At 44.1% G+C, this 12919-nt stretch overlaps 1 protein-coding gene across 1 annotated transcript in view; it reads left to right on the forward strand.

Moving 5' to 3' along the window:
* FHDC1 (FH2 domain containing 1) overlaps positions 1–12919 on the forward strand; it is a gene marked incomplete at its 3' end in the record, with an annotated part of 41152 nt that overhangs the window by 3032 nt on the left and 25201 nt on the right. The window contains exons 2-3 of the mRNA XM_080697833.1: positions 6633–6694; positions 7245–7347. Of these exons, the coding sequence (XP_080553959.1) occupies positions 6633–6694; positions 7245–7347 (165 nt within the window). The remainder of the gene's footprint in view (positions 1–6632; positions 6695–7244; positions 7348–12919) is intronic.

The raw sequence follows: 12919 nt of genomic DNA on the forward strand, positions 1-12919 counted from the left end.
TTTTGTTTTATGGTCCTGAGGATTGAATCAGTGCTTTAACAGAGGAGGCAAGAACTCTGCCACGTGGCCACATCCTCAGCCCTCATATATTTTTAGTTGTAAAGTGTATGTAAAATTGACCACATTAACCATCTTTCAGCATGGTTTAGTGGCCTTACATCCTTACTGTGTTACCATCTCCAGAACTCTTCATCCTGAAAAACTGAAACTCTGTGCTCACTACAAAGCAACTTCCTATTTCTTCCTTCCTGTATCCCTTGGCAACTTCATCCTACTTTCTGTGCCTATGGATTTGGCTCCTTTTGATACCTCATACAGTATCCGTCTATCTGTAACTGGCTTACTTCACCTAGCATGAGGGCTTCAGGTTTCATCTATGTTGTGGCATTTGTCAGTTTCTCAAGGGTAAGTAATATTCCAACGTGTGCCTGTACTGATGTTTCTTTCCCCATGGACAGTTGGGTTGCTTCTGCCTTTTGTGAGTAATCCTGCAGTAAACATGGGTGTCCAAAGGGAGACAGAACACTGAAAAGGAAAATTATATCAGCATGGCTATCACAAGATAATATTAGCTCTTCAGTTCTTCCACATATCGGTATAAGTAAAGCTACTTATGCACGCTCTGTTTCAGTTCCTACTGGTTAACATTATCATATAGCAGGGGTTATCCCAATTTTTTTTTTTTTTTTTTTTTTTTGCAGATGGAAACCCAGGGGCATTCTACCTCTGAGCTACACCCCTGGCCCTATTTTTTATTCTTTATTTTGAATCAGAGTCTCACTGAGTTGCAAAGGGCCTCACTAAGTAGCTGAGGCTGGCCGTGAATCGCGATCATCCTGTCTCAACCTCCCGAATGCTGGGATTACAAGCGTGCACCACCACGATCCCGAGTTATTTTAAAATTTTCACATTATCTCCTGTATTAGCTGTACTTTTTTCAGTAAAAGAATATGGTACATGCTCTTTTCTTTCCTTATTAGATTGCTTCTAAAGAAGTTATAGCTCAGCAGAGTTGTCGTCTGACACAGATCAGCAATAAATCTTCCAACTCACCCCGCAGAAGTGGAGTCCAGGGTCAAAAGTAATAGTCCTCACCCTCTCTGCGGGCGAGCTGGAGAATATTCTGAGCATGTTCGGCAAAGGGGACAGGTCTGAGGCCTGGAACTGTGGCAGCCACACGTTACAACACAGGGCATATGATTCTGGAGGTTCCAATGTGCAAAGGATCATACTGTGGCTGTAATAGCTTCCCACAGAAACAGCTGACATTATGTGATTGATGTATACTTTAAAGGGCTTATAAAGCATTGCCAACAAGTTCCATTATATTCCAGAGGGAGAATTTTCTGGAAGACATGGAGGATTTGGGTTTTGGAATGGCTGAATATAGAAAGAACAGCACTGAACAGAAGTAAATTAAAACATTTGGCAGGGGGAAAAGAACGTCATGAAATACTACTATCCTCATATCTTTGTTACCTAAAAATTAACGTGAGGAGATTACAGATGTGACGGTACAATGGTAATTAACCTGCAATAAAGTAATTGGAGATAACATAGATAGAGTACCAAGTGTACCAAGAGAATTCAGCTTGGATTCAACTGCTTTTCAGGGTTTGCTGTGCTCCTCTCCTGAGAAGCACCCGAGTTCCTGTCCCTCTGCTGCAGATTCCCCCCCATAGTGTTAGCTGGGTCTGCGTCTCCCTCTATAATATGACCAGCTTTTCAGGGCAGAGATAGGTCTTGGCCTTTTGGCATTCTCCAAATTATAAAGGTAACTGAACTGTTCTGAACTGGACCAAGGGAGCAGAGGGACTGTCTTCCAAGGTGTCTGCAGGTCAACATTTTGATTTCCCAAGAAAGCATGAACATTTAAACACTTGCAGGCATTCTCTGTGGTGTCCATAGCTTGGTGTTTAATATGCATTGACCATATAGGAAATAAATAAAATAGCTAATTAGAAAAAGAAGATGGGATTGAGAGAGGAAGAGAAGGAAGGATGGGCCGATGTTGCTGACTCGAAACGTGTTTGAAGTAATCTTTTCTCTTCCTAGGCTACACTTCTGGGACCAGACAATTTTTTTAAATGTTGTTATGATTCCATTATGTTCTGAAATTCTGGGCCATGTGCATAATCCAGAACTATAAGACTAAATAGAATATTCAAAAAAAATTTAAAGATATTTTAAGTTTTTTTTCCTACAGTGAGGGAACAATTTCCAATTGACCAAAAAAAAAAAAAAAAAAAAAAGAATGAAAACATCAAAGACTAAAAGTGACATCTGTATCAGAGGATAGGGGAAGATTTTTAAATTTTTGCTTTCCAGAATTTGAAGTGTGATTGAAAGAAATATCCACTGTTTAGTGTTAGGAGAAGGAAGCCTCTTTTGAATTATTGAAACAAAAGTTGTTTGAAAGTTTCTTCTTTCATCTTGAAGACATCCTGCTAAGTGAAATAAACCAGTCACAAAAGCACAAAGTATAATTCTGCTTGTAAGAGGTACCTAGAGTAATGAAACCCATACAGACAAAAGGGTTGCCAAGCACTGAGGGCAGGGGGTGGGGACTTAGTGTTAAAAGGGTTCAGAGCTTCAGTTTTGTGAAATGAAAAGGTTCTGGAGGTGGACGGTGATGCTGTTGGAGGAGATACTTAATACTACTTAAAAATAGTTGCAATGGTAATGTGCTAATTGCCATTTTTCTAAGATTAAAAATTTTTTTTCTTCTTCCCATAAAGGATATGGAGGCAGATTTGTAATGGATTGATATTAGGTGAAATGGTTAAGAATTGTAGCAGAAGAAGCTAGGTCAGCTCATGTGGAGGCTTTTGCAAGAGGTGGAATGCGACCCTTCACACCTCTTTCTGCGCCGCACAGAGCTGTTTCACAACGGCCTGGCAGTTCTTTGGGGACACTGTTGCTATAGCCAGGGCCCCTTCACCATCTAGTGGGAAATCCTTGAATTGAGTGGAGCACAGGAACTCACACCCTTATATTTCTCTCTGGTTTACCACGCTCCGTGGGACTCTGGGTAGAAGAGATACGTCCTCTGTATCTGCCCGCCCAGCAGTGACGTTAGTGCCCGTCAGTCCTGCCTGCATGTCTGGGTGTGTCTAGAAGAGTAGATACTGGAGCTGCTGGGAGGGACTGGCAGGTTCTCCTCTGTATTTTGGGAGGTTTGTCTTCCGATTTCTCAGCTTGCACAGCCAGCAAGCGTCAGTGGGATCCCAAGTACAGACTCCAGTCTCTGATTCCAGAACACCACCCAACCCCACTTGGATTCACTGCTGAATGACCCTCTCTGAGGCAGCCCTTGTTTGGGAAGGGCGATAAGCCAGTTTACACGTGTAGTGATAACCCTTTTGAAAGGACTTTAACAAATACTTTATAATAGTGCTTAGACGGCTCCAGTTTGATAAGGAGGAGAAAGAGCCATCTCAGGCACTGAGCACATCCGAGGATCCCTGCACCAGTAGAACGGTCCCCAGAACGTTATCAGCAGTCTCGTTTTCACTTCTTTGGGTGTTGTGCTGGGCTTTGTTTTTTCTGTAAGGGCTGGTTTCTGAAACATAACTTGAGCTGTGGAGACCGCCTCTCCTGCCAGTGGGTCAGCAAAGAAGGGCGGCCCCTCTACAACGCGAGGAGGAAGCCCCTGGAGGCTTCTACCTAGTGGGGATGTGTTTCTAACCAGCATCTCCACAGTCAACTCTGGGGTCAGCAAGGACTTGGCCAGGGACCATGGTGGCAGCTTTCTACAAACCTGCCCCCTTCCTGGAGGAAGGCCCCAGTGGGAATATCGGGCTGGAGAGGCAACCGTCTCTGTGGGAGGCTCACCCTAACCGACACTCACACCCAAGGGAGACAGAGTGAAGAGGAGAGTGACCCAGGCTGGAGTTTCTGTTCTAGTACTGTTCTAGGGAAGCCGTAAAATGGTGTCTCTGAGGCTCAGGTTTCTTATCTGTCACGTTGGGATAATAAGAGTCATTTTCTCCATCAGTTTTCCAGCAACAAAGGCTCTGGCCCTGGACCAAGTGCATAGAGCCCCGAGTGATGAGAGATGGATGGGATGAGGGTGGGGCTTGGAGTATGTAGGGGTGGGAGGCTGCTGAAGTCAAGGGTTAAACAGAACAGGAGGGGCCAATTTAATGAGCAAAATCGAAAACAAGTCACCTCTCTATTCCAGGTAGAAGTGAACGCAGGCAGTGTTTTATAGTTATGTATATAATGGTATCAGTATTGGTGTTCATACTTGTGGCCTTTTAATTTGTGAATTGTAGCAAGCACATGGTTTTCTGTCTTAATAAACTGAGATTCCCTTTTCTGGTGTGAGCTCTCCTCTCTAAAGGGTATTAAGCTCCACAGGTTTTATTCTCCCCTTTATTTTCCTCTCCCTCCTCCACCCTCCTCCCTCCACACTGAACTTGAACTGCAGGCCCTGGTAGGATTCCAATGAGCCTGTCCTTTTAACTTGGGAGTTTATTTTATGGCTGGCAGGTGATTGTGTTAACAAGAAATAAACCCCTAGGTTAGTAAATAACGTGGTTCTTTAAGATTAGTCTTCAAAAGAAGGCAACCATACTCCTGTAAAAATTTAACCTTATAGCCAGGAAGTGACATTAACATTGGTTAACAGTCTTGCTGCTGCTTATAAACTTAGAAGCAGACCTGGAGACCAGGAATTTAGTCTGAAACCTGATTCTCTTTTGTTCACAATGAATCACATACATTTGGAAAGGAAGAACATTATAACAACATTCCTTTTTTAGCTATCTCCCGTTACCAAAACACAAACGGAAAATGTTGCTGGTAGTTTTAGGTTATCTTTCTTCCATGCATTCTGGATATTTGCTTGCAGAGACGACAGAAATGGCTTGTATGTTCAACAATTTAAAAAAGTTATAATTTCTAGTCTGATGAAATCCTCCCAAATGATTAATTCTGAAAACAGTTGCAGCCCGGATCTGGGTTTGGATGGCACATGAAGCTAGCTAGATAATTATTTTTGTTAAGTCAAAAGATGCCATAGGCACACACCTGTAATCTTTGTATTTGGGAGACTGAGGCAGGAAAACCACAGGTTCAAAGCCAGCCGTGGCAAGTTAGGGAGACTCAACAATTTAGCCAGTCCATTTTAAATGAAAAACAAAAAGAGAATGGGGCTGTAATTTAGGGGTAGAATGCTCCTGGGTTCCATCCCAGCACACACACAAAAAAGCCATACTTTGCTATATGCATCCTGATTATATAGACATTAAAATGCAAAAAATTATGCATCTTATATTTGGTGTAATGCATACGGCATAAGAATTTCCTTTTTAAATATCTGAGTAAGCTGGGCATGGTGGCGCACGTTTGTAATCCCAGCATTCGGGAGGCTGAAACCGGAGGATTGCAATTCGGGGACATCCTCAGCTACTTAGTGAGGCCCCCTGCAACTCAGTGAGACCCTGTTTCAAAAAAAGAATAAAAATAGGGCAAGGGGTGTAGCTCGGAGGTCGAATGCCCCTGGGTTCCATCCCCAGATACGAAAAAAAAAGAAAGAAAAAAAAGAAAAACACTTTCTTTCCTCCTAAAAGGACTATTGGATATCTATCTATCTATCTATCTATCTATCTATCTATCTATCTATCTATATATAGAGAGAGACTTATATATATAAGACTATATATATTATATATATAATATATATTATATATATGACTATATATATAGTCTTTTTCAATAAAATGAAATTTATCTTTTAGAAAAAAATTGAGGATTGTATCATGGTTCTGAAAATGATAGTGGCCTTCTACATCTCTCAGTAGAGTTGGGACCCAGTATGCAGTATCTTCAGAGTTAGTTTTTATTTTCTCAGTTCAAATCTCATGATTTTTGCTATGCTAACCTGCTTATTTCCAAATTGAGCTTGTAAGTATGGGATATGTTCCAAAATGAAAATTTTAAATTAAATATATATTAACAATGATACAATGTAGCTGGGCATGGTGGCACTTGCCTGTAATCCCAAGACTTGAGAAGCTGAAAAAGGAGGATCTCAGGTTCCAGGCCGACCTAGCAATTTAGCGAGACCATATTTCAAAATAAAAAATAAAACATGAGATATAGCTCAGAGGTAAAATGCCCCTGGGTTCAATTTCTAGTACAATCCTCCCAAATTATATAATATTAAAATAGATCATTATTGTAGTTAAGAAAATAAAACATGAAACAACATTTGGAGATGCTAATATCTTAATATTCATAAAACTATATTTGGCTTATCTATTAATCACCAGATTTACATATTGAGAATCTTCTCTTCTAAGTTAATATTGTATTTTGACAGGTTTTAATTCTCTCCATTCCCCCAACTCTTTTTATTTGTACTTTAATAATCTTTTTTTTTTTTTTTTTTTTTTTGCTACTAGAGATGGAACTCAGGGTCACTGAGCTACACGTCCAGACCTATTTTTTATTCTTTATTTTAAAACAGGGTCTCACTGAGTTGCAGAGGGCCTCACTAAGTAGCTGAGGCTGGCCTCGACTCTAGATCCTCCTGTCTCAGCCTCCCAAATGCTGGGATTACAAGAGTGTGCTACCACGCCCGGCTTTATACTTTCATAATCTTATGTGACTTTTTTTTTTTCCAGATTACCATCTTGGATGCAAAACGGAGCATGAACATTGGGATATTTCTTAAGCAGTTTAAAAAGTAAGATATTTTTTTCACACATGGGAAACTTTAGTCATTTCTGTGCTGTCAGCACCGAGTCTGTGGGTGTGACCGAGCTGAAGCTGACACTCGGACGCGGTGAAAGGCACTCCTCACACCTTCATATCCTCCTCAGTCCTGTGGCCTCGTGAGTCCCTCACACCTGTCACGCCTTCTGCTATGAAAGCGTAATCTAGTGGCTTGAAGTAAGGGTCATTGTCCAGGTGTCCATTCAGGCCCAGCACGTCAGGGAAGTTCTGGATTCACCTAGTCCAGGTTGGACACCGCTGTCGAATTCAGGAGCGATCTCTGATTCCATCGAGACCAAAGGGGGTGGCTTTTCTTTCCCCCAAAGAAAACCTGTCTGGTTTTCTGGATCATGGAACCTCTGAGAAGTTTCCCCGGCCACAGGGCAGTTGTGAGCCCGCCAGACTGGGAAGAAGCAGTGGTGGAAGGGAGGGTGGGGAAATTTGTTTTAATTTCTACTGGCTGTGTCTCTCTTGACACTCCAGCAAGCGTGACCTGGAATGCAATTCATTGTCTTTTCAAGGTCTCCGCAGTCTATTGTAGAAGATATTCATCGAGGGAAGAGTGAGCATTATGGATCAGAGACGTTGCAAGAATTTCTTAAGCTTTTGCCAGAGCCCGAAGAGGTGAGGAATATGGCGCGTGAGTTTTGCATATTGGGAGAGATGAGAAAAGTGTACTGAGGGCTAGACTCACCAGGGAAGTGCACCCTCCTGCCCAGAGCCAGAATTTTCTCACGTAAAAGTAAAACATAAAAGCCGGACCTGTGGACCTGCGATACACACCTATAACCCCAGTACTTGGGAGGCTGAGACTGGAGGGTTGCAGGTTAGATGACAGCCTCAGCAACTGTGAGGCTGTCAGCAACTTAGTGAGACCATGTTTTAAAATAAAAAAGGACTGAGGGTGTAGGCTGAGGGTAGAATGCCTTTGGGTTCAATCCCTAGCTTCCATCCCCGCCACGCCACACACACAGTAAGACGTGACCCTGTGGGAAGAACAGACTCCTGGAGCCAGACTTCTTGGTTCACATCTAGATGCACCTTAGTTGAGAAACCTGGGCAAGGTTCTTGACTCTTGTGAACTTTGGTTTCCTCACCTGTAAAACAAGGATAATGACCCTTACATCATCCGGTTGCCAAGATGACTAAACCCTGGGTATGCATTCAGCATGCTGCTTGGCACATGAGAGCTCAATAAATTCAAGTTTTCCATCATCTGAAGGTAATTTTTGCCTCGGGTGAACCTGGATTATTTTATAATTGATACACATTTTCTAAGAGAAAAAGGAAAGGACCATTTTGGGATAAAGATGCTCCCGACATTAGGAGAGGCGGGGAAACTATTGATATGGTTTCTCATAATTGAATGAAAGGTAGAACTTGCTATGGTAGCAAAAACGACCATGAAAAGCCGGGCGTGGTGGCGCACGCTTGTAATCCCCGCGCTTGGGAGGCAGAGACAGGAGGATCACGCAGGTCCGAAGCCAGCCGCGCGCGCTGGCTTAGGAGACCCTGTTTCCAAATAAAAATGTAAAAATAGGTCTGGGAGTGTAGCCCGGAGGTAGAAAGGCTTCCAGGAACCCCAGTACCACCACCAAAAAAAAAAAAAAAAAAGGACCATGATACAAAGATATATTTATTTAGTTTGGACCTGAATTATCAAGTGGTTGGGAGATTAATAGGAAGAAATAGAATATTTATATAAAAGCTTCCAAAGTTGTGATAATATCGTCCTTTATTTCTGAGGAAAAATTCACTAGGAAATTACACAAATACATACACTTATGAGCATTTAAATAAAACAGTATAGAGTTACTTATTTACTATGTAAGTAAAAATAAAGGACTTTTTGCAAATAAAAAGTGAGAATGACTTTTTACAGATCCTGCTGGCTCCTCCCTTCCTCATCCTACTCTTTTTCCCAGTCATAATTTATGGAGCTTGACTTTTAGTGCTGTTAATAACAACAAGAGAGATGGATTGGTGCTTTTTCTTCTGTGTTGATTGGTGTTAAATTCACAATACCAAGTGTAGGAGACTAGTGGGAAACTGGAGACTCTAGTTATATCTAGATATATCTAATAACCCCACGCGCTCTCTACCCCAGGTTTTCTATTAGAAAATTAAGTGTAATTTACCTAAGCCTGGATTAATTAATGACATTAATGTTAGTGAAGGGTCTTAAAGTCTTAAAAACAAAAGAAAGGCACATTCAATCATAATGTACCCTGGATTTTACATGCTAGACAGTCCTTAATCTTTTTTTGTTTTTTATTTTTTTGTCAAGAATGGGAGTTCCAAATCTGTTAAGATGGGTAGGGCTTAATTAATGTGCATTTTAAGATTTATATGCTTTGGGGCTCAGCTGTAGAGTGCTTGCCTGGTTTGTAGGAGGCCCTGGGTTTGATCCCAGCACCCCAAAATAAGCAAAACAGAAGAGATTTATTTACTTTCAGACTTCTGTTCCTGCTTGGGGGCTTTCCTCCTGACTCCTCCTTAGGACTCCTGTGTCCCCAGCCCTCTCTGACCCCCCCAGCCCTCTCTGACCCCATTGCGTTTTTTAAGCAAGGATGAAATTTGATGGTGCCTGGGAAGTGCTCCAGAAAGCTCCCCGTGTCTACTGAATTAAGTGAGGTGAGGCTCGAGGGAGGCCGCTGCCCTCGTACCCTGAAGATGTGGGAGATGGAATATACTTTTCTTTTTCTTTTCTTTTTTTTTTCTTTTTGTGGTACTGGAGGTGGAACCCAGAGGCTTTTCTACTTCCGGGCTATACTACCAGACCTATTTTTTTATACTTTATTTGAAAACAGGGTCTCACTAAGTTGCTGAGAGCCTCACTAAGTAGCTGAGGCTGGCTTCGAACTTGTGGGATCCTCCTGTCTCAGCCTCCCAAGCACAGGGATTACAAGTGTGCGCCACCACGCCCAGCTTGGAATATACTTTTCTTAATATCTCCATTCCTCATTTAAAATTTAAAAGTGATTAGAAAATACAAAGGGGATTTTTAAAGAAGATTAGCTATCAATCAAACCCCTCACATTTTAAAAAAACGCCTTTTTTTTTTGAGTTGTGTGTGGGATCTAATAGGAAAGGTGGGTGTGCTAAGGGCTAGAGGAGGAAGACCCGCCCAAGTGCTGCCCCAGTCCCCAGGCTGCCCCCGAGTTAGCTGATGGAGGTGCAGCCTGGGCTCCCAATGCTTCTACAGCCCCAGAAGCAGACAAGCGTCTTCTCCTGTTCCTGCTCTGCTGCTGGGTCACCCCAGTCACACTTCTTGTTGACATTATTGAGTCCTGGCTACAGCTCGCCACACCCTCCCCAGGCCCTGGGAGCTTCCTTCCAGGGAAACACTCTGACAGTCCCCAGGATGCCCCTCCCTAAGCACGCTGGGATCTTCTGGTCAGAAGGGGTCGCAGGGAGGCTGATGCCTGGCTGTGAATACTCTGTGGCCCCCAGCACCACCAGACCCAGGGCCCGCTGTGGCGTCTCTGGGCCTCCGGATGGGTATTAGAGGAGGGGGTGGAAGCCAGGGAGGGGGCAGGGCCCAGGGAGAGGGTTAGGGACCTGTGGCAGAGGCATTGCTGTTGATCGGTGCATCAGTGTGTGTGTAACCACGTTTACTAGGCTTGTGGCATAACGTCCTATGCTCTTTTGTGAAAAGAAAGGACTAAATATTAATTAATTTATTTATTTCTTTATTTTTGTGGTACTAAGGATAGAATCCAGGAGCATTCTACCTCTGAGCGACACCCCCAACCCTATTTTTTTTTTATTCTTTATTTTGAAACAAGGTCTCACTGAGTTGCAAAGGGCCTCACTAAGTAACTGAGGCTGGCTTCGAACCTGCATGATCCTCCTATCTCAGCCTTCCAAATGCTGGGATTACAAGCGTGCGCCACCACGCCCGGCAGGACTAAACATTTATTGAATGCCCTCATGGGCCAGGCAGCGGACAGGGCAAAATAAAATGAAGCCAGAACGTATTTAAGTGCTTGTCCTTAATCACTGGCACACAGAAAGTCAATCAGCTACAGCTGGGGTTATCTCACACACACACACACACACACACACACACACACACACACACACACACATTTCCATTTAATCCTTGCAGTGATGTTATTAGATACTCATTTTACAGATGAGGAACTGTGGCCCCCGGGTTAGAAGGTGTCCTGTGACTGCTGGTGCTGGGAGGGGCTGGCCTTGAACCCTGATCTCTCTCACACTGGAGTGGTGCTTTCTGCTGTCTCTGGGAGGAAGGAAGGGCAAAGGTTGTCAAAGCTGTGCTCTTGGCGTGGCTGCCTCCCTTCCCATCACCTCCGCCATCCATCCGGAGCACTGGCGTGTCACTCAAATAATACTGTAATCTTATCACCAGACTGAAAAATAAGAGCGGAAATGGCCCTTTCTCTCCCACCTTCTCAGCTGTCAAGCGGCCCAAAGCCAAGGTTAATTAGTTGTCAGGAATTTCTCTGCCCTTCACCACAAATCCTTCATCTGGTGCGTTTGTTCATCTTTCTTCCCTGACGCTTGGAGAGAGAAGGTGGGCCAGGAATGCAGGCACTGGGGATGCTGTGGTCCTGCGGAGGGCGGCCCTGCGGGGCGCGGGCAGGAGGAGCCCTCCCTCAGCATCAGACGGCACCCATCGCCTCGGTGTCCTGGGTGCAAGGCTAGAAGGTGCTGGAAGATTTCTGTTCTGTCTGGCAGCAGGCCGAGTTGCTTCCTTCTGGCCTTTATTTTTGGGGTTTTGTTTTGGTTTTCTTTCGCAGTGCTGGGGATGGAGCCCAGGGTCACACTTGCTAAGCATGTGCGCTGAGCTACATCCCCAGCCCTGGACGGGTTTGCTTCCTCTCCCCTGCCCTCTTCATTTACCCTGAGGCTGCTGGGAGGAAGCCTGAGGGCATTCTGTCCAGTGGGTACCTTTGTGGGAAGTCCTGCTGTTTTGAGCCAGCTAGTGGAATCCCGCAGGAGGAGGAGGCCGGCCTCTGGGTGTGTGCGAGCCTTAGGGTGCGCGCTTTTGCTCTTGGGACAGAAACCAGGCACAGCCGGGGTCATAATGAGTCTCTTGGCTTAGCCAACAAAATTATGCCTAACAATGTTTAATAGATGCTCTTCGATAATGAGAATGCGTGAGAATAATTACAAGGTTGTCCGCCTCTCTTTCACTTCCCTACCTTTGGGAAGGTGCAGTAATCCCTCTTAACGAACATCAGTCTCGTTTTGAAATAGAACAAGAAACCGTACACATGGCACAGATTACATACGGTCTTCCCCTCACCATTCTCTTGAAATCTATAAATATTTTTAGGCTTTTAGATAAGTGAAGGCAATTAATCTTCGCTCTCAGTGTAGCACATGTTTAGTAGAAAGATTTACCAGGTTTACTTAGCAGGACCTGTTGTTACTTTTTAGACCAAAATCTGGGATATTATTTCCAGAAGCTTTGTACATGGTATATACAGGATCTCTCAAAAAGGACAACCTCATTTTGCCCCTACCCATATACAGTGAGTTGTTAGACTGTGCTTCAGAAGAAATCAGAATTCACCCTAGGGATTGCTCGGTTCAGAAACCAGCCACTGACTTGGGCTTAGCTAAATCCAGCTAAATCCGAAGTGCCTTATGTATGCCCTTACAGCCAGTAAGGCTAAAAGTGGTAAATTGACCCTGTGGCTCTGTCGGTAGGGAAATGCAGTTTTACAAATGGTGTCTTCAGCCGGGCGTGGTGACGCGTGCCTGTAAATCCAGCATTTGGGAGGCTGAGACAGGAGGATCGCAGGTCAGGCTTCCTCCCTGTCATTTCCCTCCCAGCAGAGATAGGGTAAATGAAAAGGACAGGGAAGAGGAAATAAACATGCCCGGGGTCTGGGGACCTGGCTCAGTGGCAGAGCACATGCTTAGCAAGTGTGTGGCCCTGGGTTCCATCCCCAGCACTGCAGAAACCAAAACAATGACCAGGGTGTTACGCCTTCCTTAAGCCTCAGCAGTGTAAGGAAATCCTCAGCAGCTTAGCTGTCTCAAAAGAAAAGAAAATAGGACTGGGGGTGTAGCTCAGAGGTAGAGGACCTCTGGGTTCATTCTTAGTACCCCTCTACCCCCACACACAAGTAGCTATTTTCTGCTTTGAAAATCAGGCTGAGGGTGTAGCTCAGAGGTAAACACCAGCCTCACAAACTTGAGGCCCTGGGTCCAATCC

Source organism: Muscardinus avellanarius (assembly GCF_963383645.1).
Source record: "Muscardinus avellanarius genome assembly, chromosome: 6".
Taxonomy (NCBI): domain Eukaryota; kingdom Metazoa; phylum Chordata; class Mammalia; order Rodentia; family Gliridae; genus Muscardinus; species Muscardinus avellanarius.